General features: G+C 52.2%; 2 protein-coding genes and 1 long non-coding RNA gene across 4 annotated transcripts in view; 2 read left to right on the top strand and 1 right to left on the bottom strand.

The window, feature by feature from the left end:
- Positions 1–21,363, top strand: part of LOC122379139 — a 45,243-nt gene that overhangs the window by 18,617 nt on the left and 5,263 nt on the right. Inside the window, exons 5-10 of the mRNA XM_043361085.1 lie at positions 8,819–8,961; positions 9,134–9,284; positions 15,447–15,530; positions 15,930–16,109; positions 16,536–16,751; positions 17,231–17,398. Coding sequence (XP_043217020.1) covers positions 8,819–8,961; positions 9,134–9,284; positions 15,447–15,530; positions 15,930–16,109; positions 16,536–16,751; positions 17,231–17,398 — 942 coding nt within the window. The remainder of the gene's footprint in view (positions 1–8,818; positions 8,962–9,133; positions 9,285–15,446; positions 15,531–15,929; positions 16,110–16,535; positions 16,752–17,230; positions 17,399–21,363) is intronic.
- Positions 559–6,732, top strand: LOC122379140. 2 transcript variants are annotated; one of them, XM_043361086.1, is made up of 3 exons: positions 559–1,242; positions 2,415–3,335; positions 5,557–6,732. In XM_043361086.1, the coding sequence occupies exons 1-3, from the start codon at positions 797–799 to the stop codon at positions 5,636–5,638; spliced, it is 1,449 nt and encodes a 482-aa protein (XP_043217021.1). In that variant the 5' UTR covers positions 559–796; the 3' UTR covers positions 5,639–6,732. The 2 variants fall into 2 exon arrangements, with proteins under 2 accessions (XP_043217021.1, XP_043217022.1); XM_043361087.1 differs by lacking the exon at positions 559–1,242 and having other exon boundaries at positions 3,239–3,335.
- On the bottom strand, positions 9,985–10,320 carry LOC122379141. The gene is made up of 2 exons (XR_006256132.1): positions 10,171–10,320; positions 9,985–10,068 (listed from the first exon to the last, which is right to left on the bottom strand). It is a non-coding gene; the product is annotated as an uncharacterized LOC122379141 (long non-coding RNA).

The following is a 21,363-nucleotide window of genomic DNA, read 5'->3' as shown; positions in this document are numbered from 1 at the left end:
TAGCTATTCCCCCTATTTACATTATTTTCCGGGGTTGTGGCGTTGCTGATATTGCCTATGTCGGATGTTTTCACGGTAGCTTGCCGCCGAGCCGCGCCCCAGTATGTCGTGTGATTGCGTCGTATCTCACGCAGCCGCCGCACCGGTTCCTCGCGCTGTGTGGGGCTCCCTCGCTATCCGATAGACGGAAACGAACCATACGGTGAGGCCGGCGCACCGGAACCAAAACACAGACGGCACCGGAAGGACTGCCGCTCCAGCACAGCGGTTCTGCGTAGCCTGTATTGTTGCTATTGCGGCGAACAGAATGGTGCGGAGTGGTTGATTTCAGTCCTGGCGAGCCGCAGTTTCACTGAAGTGGTAGGCTGTACCGCAGTACAGCGCAGCTATGCGGCACAGCCTACCTGCCAGGCTATAGGCGCGGTATTGAGATCGGGAGTCGTGTGCACTGATTTCGTGTGTGCTGAAATCGGTATAAAAGGCAGATTTCGGCTGCAATAAGTAAAGCCTTGTCAGATCGACTCCGTTGGGAAGTAAGAGTCATCCTTCTTGTAGTATTTAGTGGCCTTATGTCACCCGTCAGTGCTGCCGCCTGGCGGGTGACCTTGGAGGGCCGAGCGGCCGGGGTCAGGGACGAGGGCAGTCTTGGTGCGGAGCTCGTGGTGGACGCTCGGCTGCGGTGCTGTTGTGCGTTATGTCGTTTTACTAATAACTGTCTTGACTTTGTGTGTTCTGCCAATACACGGCAAGACAGTACATTTTGGCGACGAGTGAGTGCGCTCAAGCGGAGGCGACCATGGACGGGATTCGTCCGCCGGGACCCTTCATGGACACGGCCGCGGCTGGAAGTGTTCCTTGGAGTGCTTGGTATGCGGATTTTGAGCTGTACGCCACGACCATCGGCTGGTCTCAGTGGGATGAGGCCAGACAGCGCGCGCTTCTGCTGCACTGCCTCGGGCAGGAGGGTCGGCGGCGCTACCGGGTGGCGGAGGCGGCAGCGGTGCCTGCGGCGGTGCCAGCGGCGGAGCCAGCGGCGGAGCCTCAGGACGCGCCGCTGTCAGGTGACACCCGCACAGGAACTGACTCGGGAACGGACTCCCGGGTACAGGTGAAGTCGGAAGACGGGGGAATGGCACAGTGTTTGTCACTCCTTCAGCATTTGTTTGATAAGCCGCGGGATATCATGTCAGAAAGAGTAAAGTTCCGTAGGCTTCGGCAGAAGACTGGGGAGTCTACTGCCTCGTTCATAACTACATTAACCCGCGCCCGGCTGGGGGTCCTGGATTTCCACGCCCTGCTGGGGGGGGGGTGTTTGAACACCCCCCCTTCTAACTCGGCTCCTGGGCCACGTAGCGACACGCGGAAGGCGGCGTTCGAAAGAGCGTCAAAAATAATGAGGAAATCACTTCGGTCAATTTTTTGGTCAGGTCAAAGGTCAGGTCACCAGAGGTCATTGAAGGCAAAATTTCGCCGATTTCAAGGTCGAATGTCGACAATTTCCAAGAAGCCAACGTATAACTCGGGAACCAATAGAGCTACAGCGGCGCGGAAAAGCGCATTCGATAGCCCTATTAACGCCCTTTCTGAGTAATTCTCTCAGATTTGACCTAACGTCAACGGTTTTGCCTGCAGGGGGCAAAAACTGCAAAAATAGCCGATTTTTTCGGAAACAGTTTTTCTGCAATAACTTTTGACTCAAGCCTTGTACGAGCTTACTTTTACCGGCATCGTGTTCCTCTCGTCAAGACGCATCGAATGAACTATAACTTGACCTTGAAAGGTCAACTTGAAAATTTGACCTCAGGTCAAGGTCATGACCTGACCGGAAAGGGTCGTGTTGCATATCAGTCGATCCGTATCGTCGAGCTGAACACATCTAAGGCGTTTTCATCGCTCTAGCATGCCTCTATCAAAAGTTATTTGCGAAAAACTGTTAGATACTATTCGTGACCTTAGATGACCTCAGGGCATAAACAGGGGTCACGGACACCATTTTCATGTTCAGTGTGTCTAAACCACTTGTAATTCAGTGTTTGGGAGTGTTTATAATGTCTTTCGTCCAAAAGAGGCGCATTTGAATTTTCTCCCATTGACTTATAATGGGGAGGTCGCAAAATTGACCTGACCTTAGGTCATCGATATCAAAATTCTGAGATATACATTTTGTACATGCTATTGCTCTTAGCAATCGCTGAAAGTTTCAAAGCAATCGGTCAATTGGTGTAGCTATGACAGACATTGAAACTTTTTATGAGGTGAGGTCACTTCAAGTGACCTGGTGACCTGACCTTGAATGACCTTGGTCTGAAATTTTTACAACATGTGTAGAATTGATGTATGATAAGGTATACCAAAAACGGCGGCGCTCCGCGCCGCCGTTTTTGAGATATTTGCGAAAAACCACAGGGGGGGGTGTTCAAACACCCCCCCCCAGCAGGGCGCGGGTTAAGAGAGCAGAGTAGATATTGTGCATTTGGAGCCTTGGAAGACGAGATGATTCGAGATCAGTTTGTCGAGGGATGCACGTCTGACCATCTCCGTAATCGTCTGTGCGCTGAGGACCATCTGACCCTGCAGCGTCTGGAGTCAATCGCCATGGCCGACGACCGGGCGGTGGAGCGCCGGCGGCTGTTCGGGGGAGATGACGGCGGGCAGCCGAGCCGGGCGGCGGCGGCAACCGAGCCGCTGGAGGTGGCCTACACGGCGCGAGATAAGACACCAGCACAACGACCGCCGGTCGACAAAACAAAAGGCAAGTTCTGCTATGCTTGTGGTCGCCGGGGTCACGTGTCTACTGATGACTGGTGTCCAGCCAAGGGCCAAAAGTGTCGACGGTGTGGGACTGTTGGACATTTCGCTGTACGGTGCCCTCAGAAACCTGCTAAGGAGGTGAGAGCCGTGGAGCCAGACGTAGTGGAAGTTCTGGCAGTCAATCAAAACGACTCTGCTCTGCAGTTTAACGTCCGGCTGGACGGCAACTGGGTGACGATGCTGGTCGACACGGGTGCGGCGGTGTCCATCATCCCTCGCCAGCTGTACGAGACCGCGCTGAGCCACAGGCCGCTGCTACCCACGACAGTGAACCTCCGGGCGTACGGCGGCAGCCAGCTGGTGGTGACGGGCGTCATCACAGCATCGGTGGAGACGGAGGACGGGCGGAGCTGCCAGGGCCGCCTGTACGTGGTGGACGGCGGCACGCCACTGCTCGGCAGGGACCTCCAGAAGAGTCTCTGCATCTCCACCTGGCACGGCTCCACAGTGTATGAGGTCGATCGACAGCCGGGACGATCCAGTGACGTGGAGGCCGGCAACGATCAGGACAGCGCTACACAGAGGTTAGTGACAAACGCAGTGGTGCTGCCACCTATGAGTCATGAGGCTATGAGTGTGCTGCCACCTATCCGTGGTTTTGTCCACAGAGTACAGCTACGGGACGGTGCTGTGCCCGTTCAACAGAAGCTCCGGCCGCTGCCGTTCTCTATTCGTGAGGAAGTGAAGCAGCACCTCCAAGACCTCGAGAAGCAGCAGATCATCGAGAGGGTTGACGGGTCGCCATGGATCTCTCCGATCGTCGTATCACGGCGTCGATCAGGTCAGCTGAGACTATGTGTCGATTTGCGCGTGGTAAATAAGGCGGTGTGCACCAGTGGCTACCCGTTACCTGACATGCAGGAGATGTTGGACAACTTGGTTGGCGCTGAAGTGTTCTCGACTCTCGATATGAAGGCTGCTTATCACCAGCTGCTGCTTCATGAGGAGTCCAGACAGTTGACGGCGTTTGTAACGCATGAGGGAGTGTTCCGCTATCTGAGGTGTTGTTTTGGTCTCCGATCACTTCCCAGCTGCTTCCAGAAGATGATGGAGACCATTCTGCGAGGGTTACCTGGTGCTCAGGTTTACCTCGATGACGTCATCGTGTCGGGACGGACCAAGGAGGAGCACGACCGCCGTCTGAGTGACGTCATGGCACGACTCGGCGAGTACAATGTGACCTTGAACAAGGACAAGTGTCACTTCGGGGTGAGCCGTATCGACTTCCTGGGGTTCTCAGTGTCCCGGGAGGGTGTCTCCGTGAACCCCGACCGTGTGCAGGGCCTGAGAGACATGAAGCCGCCAGGTACAGTCAAGGAGCTGCAGGCAGTCCTGGGATTGTTTGGGTTCTACGGCCGGTTCATTCCCAGGTACAGTACCAGGGTGGAGGAGCTGCGGCAGCCCCTGAGGAAGAACGCTCCGCCGTTCGCGTGGACGTCGAAGATGAACGAAGCGTTCGAGGACGTCAGAGCAGCGATTCTGAGCAGCTCTGCCCTGGCCATGTATGACCCGACCCTCTCCACAGTGGTGACGACAGACGCCAGTGACGTGGGCATCGGGGCGGTGCTCACGCAGATGCACCCCGAGGGTGAGAGAGTGGTTGCGTTCGCATCCAGCACGCTGTCGACAGCGCAACGCAACTATAGTGTCACGGAACGAGAAGCGTTGGCCAGTGTCTGGGCCATCGAGAAGTGGCACAGATATCTGTGGGGCAGGGACTTTGTCTTGAGGACCGATCACCAGGCACTGACTACCCTGATGACATCACGTGGGATCGGCAGGGCAGGAATGCGCATATCTCGCTGGGCGTGTCGGTTAATGGAATATTCTTTCACAGTGGAGCACGTCAAGGGGCGCATCAACCCGGCAGATGGGCTGTCTCGACTTCCATCATCAGTCCAGGAGGCGTCAGACGACGAACAGCTGGTGATTGCGGCCCTGACGGAGGAGCGGGCCGCGGTGACCGGCGCGGAGCTGAGGGCGGCGTCACAGTCGGACCCGGTTCTCAGTAAGCTGAGGCAGCAGATACCGCGCCAGTGGCCCAGACGCTATGGTGAGTGCGTGCCCGAACTGCAGCCCTTCTTCCGTTGCAGAGACGAGCTGGCGGTAGAAGATGACGTCATTCTGCGTGGCGGTCGAGTCCTGGTACCTGCGGCGCTCCGGACGAGGCTGGTTGAGCTGGCACACGAAGGACACCAAGGCATCGTCCGAACAAAGCAAAGACTGCGAGACCTGTACTGGTGGCCAGGCATGGACCAGGCTGTGGAGGAGCAGGTAAAGGGCTGTCAGATCTGCTCTCTCGCAGACAAGACGGCGTCGCCGCGACACGCGCCCATGCAGCCCGTTCAACTCCCATGTGAGCCATGGTCTAAACTGGGAATCGACTTCATCGGGCCAATGAGTGGAGGTCGACCCGGCCAGAGGTTTGCCGTCGTCGCTATCGACTACTATTCGAAATGGATCGAGGTGGGATTTTGCGAGCACCCAACGTCAGAGGTGGTGATACAGTTTATGGAAAAGTTGGCGTGCCGGGAAGGGTACCCGAGAGAGATTGTATCTGACTGTGGGTCTGCATTTACGTCGGAACGATTCGCTTGTTACTTGCGGAATGTGGGTGTTGCCCATATCAAAGTGTCTCCCTACCACCCACAGTCATCAGGTCAAGTAGAGCGAGCCAACAAAACAGTGAAAGCGGCACTTCAGATAGCTGACCTGGAAAAGGCTGACCGGTCTCAATATCTGCAGATGTTCCTGTTCTCGTACCGGAGTACGGTGCAGGCGACCACTGGAAGGAGCCCGGCTGAGCTGCTTCACGGACGACCAATGAGGGGCAAACTCAGCGCGGCACTGGACGTCGGCGGACGTCATCCAGCGAGACCTGGTGACCTGCATGAGCACGTGAAGCGGAAACAAACCTATCAGAAGACGTACTTCGACCGCTCCCACGGAGTCAAGACGCCCAGCTTCTCTGTGGGAGACCAGGTCCGTCGCCGGCTTCCTCCGCAGGCGCGGAAGGGGCAGCTCCGGTTTTCGGCGACGAAAAGGATCGTGCAGCAGCGGGGGCCAGCGAGCTATCTGCTGGATGACGGCACCCGCGTCCACGCTGACCGCCTGACGCGGAGCGCCGGTAGCTGCCCAGCAGAGGTCGACGGCCGGAGAGACGAGCCGGTGCAGCCGGACGGTGCAGCTGACCGGACGGGACCGACTGACGCGGAGCTGGAGTCGTCTGGCGGCCGCGACCGGCTGGAGCAGCAGGAGCAGGACAGGCTGGAGGCGATACCGGAACCAGAGACAACTGACAGTCACCTCCGGCTGGACGGGCAGCAGCTGGACGTGCCGCCGGCGCCCCTGGAGGCGGACGAAACGACCAGCGGCCGCTCGTCGACGCAGCCTGACACTGGGACGGCGACAGGGACTGGAGGGCGACGGACGCGAACCGACCTTCAGCAAGGGCAGACGAGCACGGCGGAGGAGGAGTCTGGTGTCGTCCGACCAAGGCTGCCGGAGACGGGCACAGGAGTGACAACGAGATCGGGAAGAGCTGTTCGCGCTCCAGTGTACTATGGATTCAATACTTAACCGGTTGTCGTACTGTAATAATCGCCTGAGGTCTCGGATGTGGTTCTGCTTTTGCGTCTGCTGTACTTAGAAGTTCAGTTACTTTGCACTTAACTGGCACGGGCGAATATGAGCTGTGAAATGAAGTCACTATTTTTGTTGTAGGGGAGGAGGAAATGTAGTATTTAGTGGCCTTATGTCACCCGTCAGTGCTGCCGCCTGGCGGGTGACCTTGGAGGGCCGAGCGGCCGGGGTCAGGGACGAGGGCAGTCTTGGTGCGGAGCTCGTGGTGGACGCTCGGCTGCGGTGCTGTTGTGCGTTATGTCGTTTTACTAATAACTGTCTTGACTTTGTGTGTTCTGCCAATACACGGCAAGACAGTACACTTCTCGTGAGCGCAGTTCTGCCAACCTCCCACACAGCGGGCGATAAACGTTAGGATGCGACGGACAGGTGTTGATGCCATGGTTGTTGCCTTATCCCGGTAAACAAGGCCAGACTGATAGCACCTAGATTGTGTCCATTGATGGGTGATTAGAGGGTAAACAACGACAGTTGCTTGACGATTAATAGGTTGTGTCACAGTGAAGCATGAGCACATACTTGAGTAGCTGGTTCCTTGGGAGAGGGCTACCATTGGCTTCAAGCTTCAATGCCTCTGCAGTGTAGGGTCATCCCAAGGACGGGCAGTTATCAAAACTAACTATGGGTTATAAAGGCGCTGTTACTGAGCTAAATGTCTCGCATCGGTAAACATTTTGTTCGAGGATGCAGCGCTCGGCGTTACATTTTACAAATCCTGGAGGCATGCCAACCTGTCAAGCGTATTATTGCCTATAATTATTCCACACAAACAGTTTCATTGGATCCTTTAGATCTCTGGGCCGCGATTTAAAAAATCAGCTGTCAATATGACGACCTAGATTAATTTCAGCTGCAATTGAGAAACTTATCTGGAATATTTATTGCCTGTGTGCGTGTAAAGTCGATATGTTCATGCTTTAAAGAATGTATACTTTGTACACAACCGCCATTTTCCCTACCCGATCACGGCCTGATGGACAGAATTTGGTGACAATCCGCGCGACAAAGTGCTGAGTACATTTATACCTTCACTCAGCCCCATCCGCCGTTGTGGAATGGACAGCACCTTGCACGCCAGCAGCGCCGCTTTCTAAGGGATCGGAGCTGTGCTAATGTGACATGTGGGAGAAATCGATGTCGCGAGACCATGGCCTATTTAGCTGTTGGTTGTTGCGCTTGTTTGCTCAATCAATACAGCTTTCATTATTCATCCGACTTTGAAGGAACCGCACGACCGCTATATTTTAAGAAGTACGTGGAACATGGTCATAGATCATTATATAAGTTCAGTAAAATGTTGATTTTGTTAGATGCGTGACTTTGCACCGTTGGCTCAGGATTACGTAAAACTGAGCAACAGGTGCGGCACGTCATGGGTTGGGTCCCAGTATATGCAAACAAGCATTCAACACCCTCCCACGCAAAGTTTGCACGATGTTCACTTTCTGCTGTGTTCATGCTGCAGAAAAAATATAACGACAGTTCTGAAATATTTCTGTTATCTGCCATTGTACCTACTGGACCAACAGTCCTTGTCAATATGCAAGACTCTACTTGTCGAAACAAATCAATAGAATTGTCCCAAAACAGCCCGCTACGTCTTCCCCTGCAGGATGTTTCACTCCATTCGCCATCCTCACCTACCCTGCTTCATTCTGACTCGAGTAGTGACCTCCCCCCCCCCCCCCCGGTAGGTACTGGCGTGCTCCAGGGTATATTGAGTGAAGGGTAGGACGAACTTTGGTAGGAATTTCTAGTATAACTACTAGAAAACCTACTATATGTGGTCGGGACTAGCAAAAAGTTAGTTTAAACTAGAGTATGGTAGCGCTTAATGGCGGCGGTCGTGACGCGTACGTGACATTCATTTCTTAAATTTCTTGAATAACAGGTTTTAGGGGCCAATTAGTGGGCAGATACATTCAATTAGCTATTAATAATTGATTATGCAAACATTCAAGAATCTACATCATTCCATTCTAGCCAAAATTACGCGGCGCTCCCAGGATTCGAACTCACGACCTCGGATCCGTAGCCCGATATGCTACAGACTGCGCTACCGAGGACCGCGCGCCGTCGATCGGAGAGGCGGATCGCGGGTGCTGGCGTGCAGTGAAATCTTTACCCTGTACGCCTTAGAAGATCGGCTGGGTTTCGTGAAAAATGGTAGAGGGATTGTCGAAAGAAAATTCGTCGATCTATCATTTGAGACTAAGAACCATTGATTCCTTCAAAGGTTGACCGAGATATCGCTCGCCGAAAACAGGCCATTTAACATGTAAACCCAATGGGCTGGTAGGAAATGTACGCCGTGGAGCAGCAGTGCTACCAACTAACTTCGGCGGGGCCCGGCGTGCTCCCTCAGCTGGCCAGCGGCTACTACCAGCACTTTACCTCCGGTCTGGGTCGGCTGCTGCTGCTGGACGGTGTACTGCTGACAGACGAACTGCTGGCGGACCTGCAGAGGCAGCTGGAACCCGCCGAGGAGCCCGAGGAGTCGGCCAGCAAGTTAGAGAGGGGAGGGGGAGGGGAGGGGTAGGGAGGGAGGCAATAACACAAATACAATATGAAGTAGTTGAGATGTTTCAGGCTTAAGTTTTGCTCGTATAAAACATATGCTTGTTCGTCATGCATTTCAAATATGTAATGATCATTTAATCAAGATCGTTGATTTTTTTAGGAAGAAGAAGTCTGGCAAGAAGAGCCCGGCGCGGAAGGGTTCTCGCCGGCCGACCGTGCAGCTGGACGCGGTTCGGTTTGAGCCGAGTCTGACCGGCGCCCTGGTGCGGGTCACAGGCGCCGTCTACCTGCCGTTCATGCCAAAGGACCAGGTGCGCTCGTCGCTCATATAGCATAGTGCGATAATGAAAACGTTATTGAGTAATGAGCAGTACCAACCTGATCCATTATTGCTTGATGACTGCAGGTATTCCCGATAGTGATGGAAATAGCTATGATTAATGGAATACTTCTTGGAGGTAAGCTATGGTATTTCTGAGCATGATTAATACCTAATTATTGATAATTATTAATAATTAATTATTAATAATTAGTGAATAACCTGCTTAATTATTAATAATTAAGCAGGCTATTCACTCTATTTACATAAATGGAATATTATTATTCGTTGTTTTTGAAATAATGAGCTTTAATGAGACTGTATTATCGTTCAAAAAAGAATTGCATTCATATCCCTATCGGCAATGGAAACGCGTATCGCTCAATGTATTCAAATAGCCTGCTACCTGGAATTTTCATTGCTGTTAACAATTGAAACAAAAGAAAGGAGAGAATGAAATAGGACATACGGTATGCACAGCACATCTTTTAAGGCTCAAACAAAAGTGCGAAGCTATATCTCTCAGCTCTTCTCACGCCCGAAACTCTTTTAAGCCGGCGGTGCGAAACGGTCCGAAACTCCCAGTGAACACCGCTGCAAATTGCTGACCTGCCGACCAGGAAGGGCTGTGGTGGCGACCTTGGCCGGTCCCACGCAGCTCGCAGTCGTGTGTCCCAGTGTATTGCCAGCAAAAATCCAAAACTTGTTGCACCGAGATGTGTAATTTATTTCAAAGAAAATCAACAAAATCAAAAAGGTTCATAATAAATTTCATCCTGAAACGAAGAACAGAATAGGACGTCAGTACCAGATGACACACCGATGAATTAAACGAATTATTGAATAATTTAACAAAGTCATAAGAATCCAATACATACTACAGTGCGCCTGTTTCCACCAAAATATAAGTTGCGACCGAAAATAAATGAGCACAAGAAAGGGAGAAAAGTTTTGGCGATGCTCGTGACAAAAATTCAGGTCGTTTCTCTGCCGAACGAGGAGTCGTCGTTCGCTCAATCAGTCGCTCGATACACCCAGGTAGACAGGTGCAGTCGTTAAACGGAACTATTCCCATCGATCCCTGACCTCGGCCACCTCAGCGGCCGCTCGGCCGAGCCCGGGGGACGCACCACCTCCCCAGCCCAGCCGCTCTGCCGGTAACTGAGGGACACTACCACACCTGCGGCCGCTCGGCCCATCCCGGGGGACGCCACCCCCCACCCACTCACCCACCCACCTGCGGCCGCTCGGCCCGCCACCGCGCCGGCCCACTATGGTTGGAAACGGCCTGACGGATGGCCTTGGGCAATTTCGGAATATATGTATATTTGAGGTGTCATTCTGTTGGAAATTGATGAAATGTTTTGAATTGGGCAGAAAAAAATATTTAGTTGCGCATTTAGTCTTCATTATCGTACGTGGAATCGGGAGTTTCTGTTAGTGGCTTTTTTGGTGCGCCGTCAAAGGTTTAAACAACCGCGCTGGTAATAGCATGTGGAGTACCTCAATGACGTTGTAAAACTGGATTATTATATATCAAAATAATCCTTGTTATGTTGGCTATCGAGTGGAGTGACTCTTTTTCCCATGCGTGTTCAAAATCAGGAACGGCATTGCATTCTGTTTGCAGTGTCACCACAGCAGCATTTGCAAAATTACGTTTATGTTTCATTGGACATACAAAAAGTTCTCCATCGACCTCCATTGAGATTTTTGGCAGAATAAATCTCTGTTCAATTCTGCGTAAGGGGAACCTAAAAGCAAACTGCGCACTCGTGCGCAAAATCTTCTGTGAAGCTTCATCTCCCGAGGCGTACCTCCCGTCGCTTCGCTAGCAGCGGGTCGGCCGTCAGTCGTGCAATGGCTAATCCTAATTAATGTATGGTAAGAAGCAGGGTTGCGGAGTCGTGGTGGCGCCGAATCCGACTCCGACTCCGACCCCAGGCTCCAAACCGACTCCGACTCCTGTCTCGTTGCCATGACTCCGGGCGACTCCGTATCCGACTCCGGACCCTTGCCAGAGTTTCGGAGTTGTGGTGGTGCTGTTCCGACTCCGATTCCGACTTCCACTGCGGGCTCCTGACGGACTCCGACTCCGACTCCTGGCTTGTTGCTACGACTCCTGGCGACTCCGACTCCGGCTTCGACTCCGCATCCCTCGCAAGAAGCAACTGCTCGCCCCTGAAAGCCGTAATTGCCACGCCATATGTGGAAGGCTTTTGGTGTCAATACATACATACAATACATACATACACCTGGAGTATGGGTATCGTGCGCGCCGTCCGCTGACGTCATATGACCTTGGCCGTGGTTGTCAGCCGCCTCAGGCTTTCCATGTCAGGTCAAGGAGGGTCGAGCCGAGAATTTGGAGCGGCTTGCAGTCAGTGGATCAGGAGGGCGTGTGCGGTTGGGTGTGCGTGTTCCTCGAGTGTGTTTACGATGGCCGAACCGATCGAGGTGTGTGACGTGGATATTGACAGGTGGGAGCTCTACAATCTGGTGAGGGATTGTGGTTGGATGAATGCCACTTCTCCCGAGACGATTCGAAATGCGGTGCACTGCGTAGTTGGGGCTCGGGTGCTATCCAAAGCCGGGCGCGATTTTTTTGAAAAACATATCGCACGCGTCCTCTCCAGTCTATCATCAAAGTGGGTGCAATGCGGCCGCAGGGAGGATCGGTTTCGTTCGAGGAACGAGCAGTGGCTAAACGTAAAGCCATCCGTTAAAGTGGAATTCCTGAGAGACACTGAGGGATTGTGTGACGATAGCGAGGACACCACACCCGTTCAAAGTGCACCGTTCTCAGACCTGAGCGAGCGAACAAAGCGTCGCAAGTCAATGGAGCTAGCAACTGCGCATGAATGCGAAAAGCTGCTAAAAGCAACAGGTCAACGTGCACGTAGAGAAAAGAAGCATGACCTTGCTTACCTGGCAGCAGAAGCAGGTGCATCCCCCGGCCGCCCGAAAAAGATACGGGCCGCCTACCAGGGAAAATCGGAAAGTGTCCGTAGCTTCAGCCCAGACGAAGCGTTAGCGATGACGGTGGCTGGAAATACATCAAAAAGGACATACCAGCTATTCTGCCGAATGACGAATGACCGAACAAAAACTAAAGTATATCCGTCATATGAGAGAGTGTTGGAGGCACGTAAGCGCTGCTACCCGTCGGGATTGTCCTGCACAGATACCACGGCTGAAGTTTCGCTGCAGAACATTGCGGACCACACGTGTCGGCGGCTCCTCTGTGCAAATGAGAGCGATATAATGACGCTTACAGGAGACCTCCAGACGTCAGAACCAAGACCAGTCATCGCATCACTGGACGCACCAGCAACCTCAGCAGCCCAATCTGGGCTGTCGCCCTTGAGAGGGCAGCTGGTATATAAATGGGGTATGGATGGTGCATCCGGACAATCAATTTATAAACAGAAAGGCTCAGGGAACCCAGGCGATGCAGAACAGTATGTTCCAGAAGACAGCATTTTTTGCTCGACACTGGTGCCTCTCCAGCTGTTTGTTGAGGACAACGAGGTGTGGAAAAATCCCAAGCCGTCGTCAACAAGGCTGTGCCGTCCGATCCACATCCAGGCTGTGAAGGAGACGGTTGATGTCATCCGGACGGAGGAAAGGCTGATCAAAGGTCAGATTGCTCAGCTGCGGCCAACTGTAGTGACGCTCAGCAACGGCGCCGTGCTCACCGTCAGCCACACATTCCATCTCACAATGATAGATGGTAAGGTGGCAAATGCCATCAGCGGGCCAGAAAACGTCACCAGGTCAACAATGAACTGTAACATCTGCGGGGCAAAGCCGACCGAGATGAATAACCTGGACCGTGTCACGCTCAGAGAAAAGGACCCAGAGGCTCTCCAAATCGGGCTGTCAACGCTCCATGCTTGGATACGTACATTTGAATGGGTGCTGCACGTTGGCTACCGCATCCCTCTCAAAACGTGGTCCGTGAGGGGAGCAGAAAATCAGGCAGTGATGAAGGAACGGAAACGAGCAGTACAGGCCGAGTTTCGAGCCCGGCTCGGGCTACACGTGGACCAGCCGCGGGCGGGTGGGTCCGGCACGTCCAATGACGGGAACACCGCCAGACGGTCGTTCGCCGACCCGCCCGCCTTCAGTGACATCACGGGCGTCGACAGGGAACTGATCGAACGTCTTGCCGTGATTTTAGAGGCCATCAACAGCAGCCAGCTGATCGACGTGCAAAAATATGCTGAGTATGCGCTCGAGACCGCCCAGCACTACGTTCGGCTTTACCCATGGTATCATATGCCAGCCTCGGCTCACAAGCTGTTGATACATGGGGCAGACGTCATCAATCATCTGTTACTCCCGATCGGGATGTTCAGTGAGGAGGCGCAGGAGGCGCGTAACAAACATCTCCGATCGTTCCGCCTGCACCACGCGCGGAAGGACTCACGTGTGCACAACATGACCGATGTGGCACAGCAGTTGTTCGTCACGAGCGACCCCGTGATCAGCGGCCTGATTTGGGCTCAGCTGACGCCAATCACCACCCAGAAGACTGATCATGGGGGCAATCCGCTCCTGAAGGGGCAGCCACTGCAGGAAGTCAGTGACGTCTCAGAATCAGACTCGGCGGGTGACGACGAGGAAGAATAGGTAAGTACCCACTTCCTATATAAAAATAGGCAACTTTTATCATGTTTTGCTATAAATGTGCAAATATCATGTGGAAACAACACCGTCATATAACACATAACTATTATTCAAATACTTATCATGTCTATTTCTAGAGCGGGCATCACAGCCCAGCTCACACAGCCTACAAAACAATGGTAGGACAATGCCGGATTCTTCACCCATTACCAACTTCATTTTGCTCCAACTCGTATAACGTTCGGTGCACTGTATTGGTATGCAAATAAGTCTTAGGCTATTAATCTGACACATTTTTTGTCATTTTGATTGCCATTTTATTTCTTACCTTTTTTACACAATCTAAAAAACATCCATGTTTTTCTCCAATTTTTTACCCTTTATGACCAATAGCAGGACACTGTGCGTCACTACGTTGATATTTCTCGCCCGTAAAGCATAACAACAATATCCATTCAGTATAGCGGTATTCAAAACATGTTTAAAATGCCTCGCGATATCGATGACATTACGAAAGACCTAGGCGACTTATAACATGCTTGCAATGATGACGTCACACATGCGTGACGTGACGTGACCTCGTCATTTCCGAGTTACTGTATGATGCACAAAAGACACTGGTATACCTATGCAAAGTTTCATCGCAATCGGTCCACGCATTAAGAAGTTATGGGCAAAACATTTTTTCGCGTTGACCCCCGGCCATCCGTGAGGCCGTTTCCAACCATAGTGCGGCCCCTTGGCACACCGCCCCTCCCCAGTACACCCATATTGCTCCTCGATGTAATTAGCCTGTAGGCAATGCATGGCGATCGATTCATACTTTTTAGGCGAATTCTCAGATTTTTTGAGATGTGAACTATTTTAGAAACAATTTGTTTAGTTTTTTTTTTTCCTATAAAGCTAGTGACAAGATTGCTCAATGGAGACGGGGACTTTGGTTCCTCGCATTATATTTCACCATGACTTGTCTTGACCAAAAGAAGAAAGCGTTTAGGTTTTATCTAAGCCAAGGAATTAAAATAACGCTTAAATAAGACGATATATTACTTTATTCAGCTCTCTGAAATGGATGTTGACGACTGCTCACGATCGTAAAAGTCGCGAACTCCAGCAAAACGAGACGGTTTTTGCTGCATTTGAAACGCCCTTTAGTCGTTCGCTGGAGAGAGGCAACGTTGACGACACTAACGTAAGCGGCTTAATCACCTGCAGCTATATGAAGCCATTTTTATTAAAAAAAAAAAAACAATCGATCTTTTAATGCTGAGATTTCATAGCCTATAGTTTCAACTAACCCTTTTCCTAAAAAGATTGTATCCTTATTCTATTTTCATGAAGCATGCTGTCCCCTCAGCCGCAACGCGTTGATCGGCAGCTTCACGCAGCTCATTTTGTGCTTATTTCCTCCACCCGTTGGCCCTTGCAATCATCCCTTCTAGAATCCTCTTGGTTTCGTTCAGCTCTGCTGATCTCCTCTCTACGTTTCCGTATCTCATTACCTTCCTCCCCCTGTTCTCAGTACCCGGGCCAGGAGCTGTGTGTCGTGTTCCAGTGGGCGGGTGACCGGCGCTGTCCCTCGCCATTTTCACCTCCCTCGGCTCAGGTCAGTTCAGACACGTGCTGCGACGATTTGTGGCCGGCTGTTTGGAGCTTCAATATATCCATGACTGTGATGAATGCGCGGCCATGAATTGCACACATGCGTCGTGCTATATTGGCTGTATGACAGTGAACGATCCCATCCCTACTTTGTGCCGTTTGCTGCAGTAGTTGCTCATGTGTTCGTGTACGACGCAGCTTTAGAGTTTTGACCCTGCATGTATGATTGTCGTTACAACAGTTTCGTGATGGCTGATCTCTACGTGCAATGGGAATATCGACCAGTGCCAGCTCCACACGCACTATGCACCGGTCGATGCCAGTTTCACACGCACCTTTGACCCAAAGCTCCCGTCCGTCCTCACACTCCCACTCCCACACCCCCACTCTCTCGCCGGTCCAGGCTGGCGGCCCGAGCTCTGAGACGGACCGCTCTGACGGCCTCTGCCCGCTGGAGGCGCTGCTCCAGGAGAAGTCGGACGTCACTGCCCTGGATACGCCGCTGGAGTGGCACTGCACCGACCTCAGCGCGCTGCGGAACGCCCTGCTCCACTGCCTGCACGTCGAGGTTTTCAGGAGAGAGGTAACGCTCCCGCACTGTTTACGATATCTTACATCCTCTTTCTTCGCTTTTATTTTCCTCGTAATGCTATCTGATACTAAGCTTTACTGAATGTGAACTATCAAACGCGATAAGATCCTGAAACCCATTAGTTTTGCAAATGCAGAGGTAGTCGATGAAAGGATTTAAAGAGAATTTCAAGGCAAAGTGCGTTCTGAAGCTCCTGGGTTGGCAGCCAGTGATGCTGGTCAGCAGCGTGCGGCGTGGTTTTTGCTCCCACTCAGCTGTCGAACGGCTCGAGTTTCGGGAGTAGAATCGTTGTGGGAGTGTTTGTCGGCTTCCAACTCGGTCCTGTCTGCCTCTGACTGCCGCCAACCGTGGTCGGACGGCAGAGTGATAGAGGAGTGGACGGTGCGAAATGCGAATGGTGCTGTTATTCTTTTTCAGAAATGGACACCACCAAAAACATCGAAAAAAGAGAAAAGCAAGGACACAGAGAAGGGAAAAGAACATAAGGATAAGAAGGGCGATGAGAGTAAGGAAAAGAAAGGCAAAGCAAAGGAGAAAGAAAAGAATGAGAAGAAAAATAAATCTGGTGAATCTGAAGGACATACAAAAGCGATGGAAAAGGGCGCCAAAGATGGAAGCGCACCACCAAAAAAGGTAAACAAAAATGCAACAGTGCTTGTATTGTGTTAGTTATTGTTGGTTATCGAGAAAACCTTCAATTTTATTCGTCATATAATTGTCATTGTTTAATCATTTCAATATCACAATTCATTTGTCATCATTTTACGATCGAGATCGATCTATTTATCAGAGCATTTATATCAGTGTGTATTTAATGCTTTTCTTGACAACTGCGGTAATATTGGCATGTAAATGCATGCTATCATCAATTGATATTTTAAATGAGTCGGCAGTTTGATTTTTTAGCCAATAGATCTTCCCATCCCCACCAGATCGGCTAGCTCTTGCACCGGTCGGTGTTGACGTGTCTGTCGGTGTCAACTGACACTCTGACACTGGTGTGACAGTCAGCTGACACTCGTCTCTGACAGTCAGCGGAGGGCGGCGCTGTTGTGTGTGTCTGTCGGTGTCATCTGACACTCTGACACTGGTGTGACACTCGTCTCTGACAGTCAGCGGAGGGTGGCGCGGACCATCCAGACGGCCCGCCTCCTGAGTACAGTCTGGGCAGTGTGCTGCTGCCGGTGCGGGCGCTGCTGAGGCCGGCGAAACAGCTGCTCCTGCAGGGTACAACGTCCAGTGGAGGGACCACGGCGGCGGTCACAGAGACGACATGGATGGTGGGTGGAGACGGAACGAGCACGGAACAGACACACAGACACAGAAACACCGACACAAACCCGGTTTACATAGCATATTTGACGAGGCTCTAGCTCGTTAATTTGGCGATAATTTCGATGCAGTGGTCTTCAAATATTTAGAGGGGATTTTTTTTTGTAAATTGTTCAGCACCATTGGCATCTTTTGCAACATCACGGACGGAGATATAAGCTTGCAACAAACCCTATGTAAACGCGTCTACAGATAGAGACGGACACAGAGACACAGACACAGAGACGGACACAGAGACGACATGGATGGTGGGTGGACACGGGATCGAGCACACCCAGACACAGGCAAAGGCACACTCAAATACGCAGACACAGACATACACAGGCAGAATTAAGGACAGCTGCATACAAATATGATTTATGCATTTGACTCAAACAAGAATGGCATGTGTATACCAGCATAGCCTTGATACCTGATTGCACAATGTGCATATGTAGACGCATACACTTGACCTCGAAGACCATGAGCCCACGAACACCCGCGCAATTTTGCGACGTGCGTGCATTAACTCAATATGTAGTAAAATGAGACGGGCGTTAATCACATGGAAGGCATCCTTTCAAGTTTCCCTAATTATTATTATTATTATTATTATTGTTTATTCAGCATCGTCATGCGACAAAAAAATACATACCCCCCCCCCCCCCCCACCCCACCCACCCACACACACAGTTAATCAGCACTCAGGAGGTTAGTAGTCTTAACAGGCGCCGCGAGGCCTGACAGTTGCTTGCCAAAACCATCTTCAAACTGTCTACAAGACCGCTTTCTTGGAGTGGTGCCCGGACTATGTCGTGATCGACGTACCCAGCAGCGATTTGCATGATAGCGCCGAAATTCTTACCACACAGATTATATACGTGGCCAATAAACGACCCATCCAACTGCTCGGGGTACGTAGCAAGTCTGGCCAGTCCAGTGACGTAGGCTTGGCGAAGACGGTGGTCAGCGCGGAAAGCATTACGGAATGCGCGGAGGGCATCACCTCGCAGCACCTCACCGATGCGAGGCACCCCAGCAGCAATCAATAGAGCCGTATGGTGCGCAGAACGCGGCAGACCCAGCGCTGCCTTGATCAGCGAAGCCTGTCGCGAGTCTAGACGCTCAATGTCGGTGGAGCTGAGGGGAGCCGTCTCACAGCCGAAGATCAGTGCCGGCAGCACTACTGTCTTCCAGAGGAAGATTTTGTCAGCAGCAGTCAGGCGGTTGGTGAAATTGCCCAGGGGTGTGAGGCCATAGAATGATGCACAAGCACGCCTGATGCGCTGAGCCACGTGGCTGTCTGTGCTGAGGTTGTCATCAAGCACCGTACCGAGGTGCTCGGTCGTCTGCCGGATCTGCAGCTGCTGTCCTGACAGTGTCCACCTCGGTGTGCTCGTGAATAGTTCCTGTCCAAATATAATACAATGGCTCTTGGTTTTTCCCGGTTCAGGGTGAACGAAGTCGAGGCGCCAAGTAGCCGCGAATTCTCCCACCATCTGCAGCATTGCACCGAGGTCACGTGCGTTCGCAGATATAAGGAGAATATCGTCAGCGTAGCAGATAGCGGGTACGTGCTGGCTGTGTAGATATGCTCCACGACCGCTGCGATCTAGGACCTCAATAAGAGGTAAGAGGAAGATGTTTGCAAGGGTTGGCGATAAGATGGCCCCTTGTCTGGTGCCCCTGCAGACCAGGAACGCTTCAGATGTGGCGCCACCAAAAGTCACCCTTGCAGAGAGGTGGCGGTACCACGTGACCATGAGGCACCAGCAGTAGTCGCTAAGATAATCTTCCAGACGGAAGAACAGACCGTCATGCCATATTCGGTCAAAGCATTTCCTCGCGTCAAGGTTTGCGACAAAAACAGGAAGACCCCTGGCTCGATTCTGCTGTATGGTCTCTCCAGCCAACAGAGACGCTTGCATGGTGCCCCGATTGGAGATAAAACCAAACTGCAGATGATGAGGTTCAAATGAGGCGTTCAGTTCGTCTAGCACTAACAGCTCGAGCAGCTTAGATGCGCAGGTTGTGATTGAAATCGGTCGATAGTTGTCCAAGCAGTTAGGGTCCGATTGAGATTTCTTCAACACGGGTACAATAACGCTGTCAGCGAAGGTAGCTGGCACGCTACACGTGGACAGGCAGACAGAGAGAAGGTGCGCCAGAGCTGACAGGAGACAAGGCGACTGACCATAGAGAAGGTGCTCCGCCGTGATGCCGTCTATACCAGGTGCCTTCCCACGCTGTAACCGGTGAATGAGGCCTGCTACTTGTCCAGCTGAAACCGTTCTTTCGGATGTATCGTTACGGATTCTCCTTAGTCGAAAATCTACATGTTCAGCAATTTGGAGCTGGTCCAGAGTCAGTTGCCTGTGACTATCTTGGTGCACAGTCTGGAAGTGGGTGCGGAAGTCGGCGGCGGATAGATCAGAGGCCGACTTGAGTCCATTACGCCGTATCTGTTGCACACGTCGCCAGAAGGCTGTCAGATTTTTGTCACGGCGGAGCAGTCGGAGAGTGTGGGCCTCGCTCTCGATCCGCGTCACTGCTGCACGTCTGCGGGCGTGACGGTAAGCAGATCTTGCAGCCTGATAGCACTGTGCCACTGCTGAGAGGGTAGGACGGCCACAGTTTACCCATATCTGATGCCAGAAACGAGTGCGATCCCGCGCCACTGCCACATCAGGCGACCACCAGGGCTTCGGGGGACGTCGCGACTTGGAGCATCCGGCGATTCGCGCAGCGGTATGTATGCATCGTGTAATTGCTTCGTCAATCTCATCCGGGGTGGCACCGTTGGTGAGCTGACAAGCACCAATAAGCTCATCCAGAGAAGACAAATATATCTGCAGTTTTTCTGCACAACTCCAATCTAGTACTTCTGAGTGGATGGAACCCATATTTAGTGGAGGGCTGGAGACATCGAGACTGGTGCCAGCTGAGGCAGACGGCAGCACCACGCTGCAAAGGACCGGAAGATGTGGGCTCAGGTTGTCCACACAGGGGGCTACGATGCGACAATCATAAACTTGAGGCACCAGACATTGCGGTACAGCAATGTGATCGATGTGCGATTGGCCGTCAGCTCGAGCATAGGTGTACGCCACTGGTTGCGAGAACCGGAACTCGGCGACTGTCAGTCCGTGGTCGTCCAATAAGTCTTGCATTAGAAGACTCAGCGGAGAGAAACCCCGAAGACGGTGCCAGCCCGGTGGGCGCAGTTCTGGTGACAGTGGTGGCAGAGCACAGTTAAAATCGCCTACAAGCACCACTGGAGCTGAGGGTCTTAGCGAAGAGAATAATGCATCAAGCTTCCCCGTCAGGATTGTGTACTCTTCAAAATTTACGGCAGATGAATTCCAGTACGGCATGTAGCAGCCAATTATCGTTATAAGAGGATGGCTCAGCTCCACAATCGTAACTCCACAGGTACGAGAATCATTACACTCTACAGCGCGAAATGTGCGCCCCGCTTGACGGCGGCAAACAAAAGCCACGCCACCGTGGGGTCTGCCATCTCCAGTCCCTGGTGGTAGTTCCATGGCGAATTCTTGAAATACCTGAAATTCTTCGGAACTTAGAGAGGAGAGTGCATGCTCCAGATAAGCACCCTGGGCACGGGCTAGCCAGGTTTCGCATAAAAATAAGATATCACATTCAGGTATTAGACAGTCGGCGATATACTGCGCTCCTGCGAGAAATCCTTCGCAGTTATAAGTGCCCAGAGTGAGGCTCATGTTCAGAGTTACTTTTGCGTCCACAGCATTACGGCACTCCGCTCTGTCATGCTTCACAGCGGTGGCAGCAGGGCAGGGATGGCCCCCTGGAGTAGCCATCTGGGCGCTATTCCCAGGAGGTGGCCTCTCGTGCGCGCTGATAGGGCCACCCACGGTATCCGGATCCGTCACATTGCGAAGCAGTCGCCCTCCAG

This window comes from Amphibalanus amphitrite, unplaced genomic scaffold (genome assembly GCF_019059575.1).
Source record: "Amphibalanus amphitrite isolate SeventyFive unplaced genomic scaffold, NRLGWU_Aamphi_draft 000072F_arrow, whole genome shotgun sequence".
NCBI classification, from domain to species: Eukaryota; Metazoa; Arthropoda; class Thecostraca; order Balanomorpha; family Balanidae; genus Amphibalanus; species Amphibalanus amphitrite.
The sequence above is the reverse complement of the archived record's forward strand: the minus strand, read 5'-3'. Positions and strand labels throughout refer to the sequence as shown.

What these genes read in the sequence shown, in the direction of transcription:
- LOC122379140 (XM_043361086.1), top strand. Translation starts at nt 797, where the DNA reads ATGGACGGGATTCGTCCGCCGGGACCCTTCATGGACACGGCCGCGGCT. An exon ending in ACTGGGGAGTCTACTGCCTC is followed by an intron (nt 1,243 to 2,414) that starts GTTCATAACTAC and finishes ACAGGGGGGGGT; the next exon opens with GTTCAAACACCCCCCCCCAG. An exon ending in CAGGACAGCGCTACACAGAG is followed by an intron (nt 3,336 to 5,556) that starts GTTAGTGACAAA and finishes CAATATCTGCAG; the next exon opens with ATGTTCCTGTTCTCGTACCG.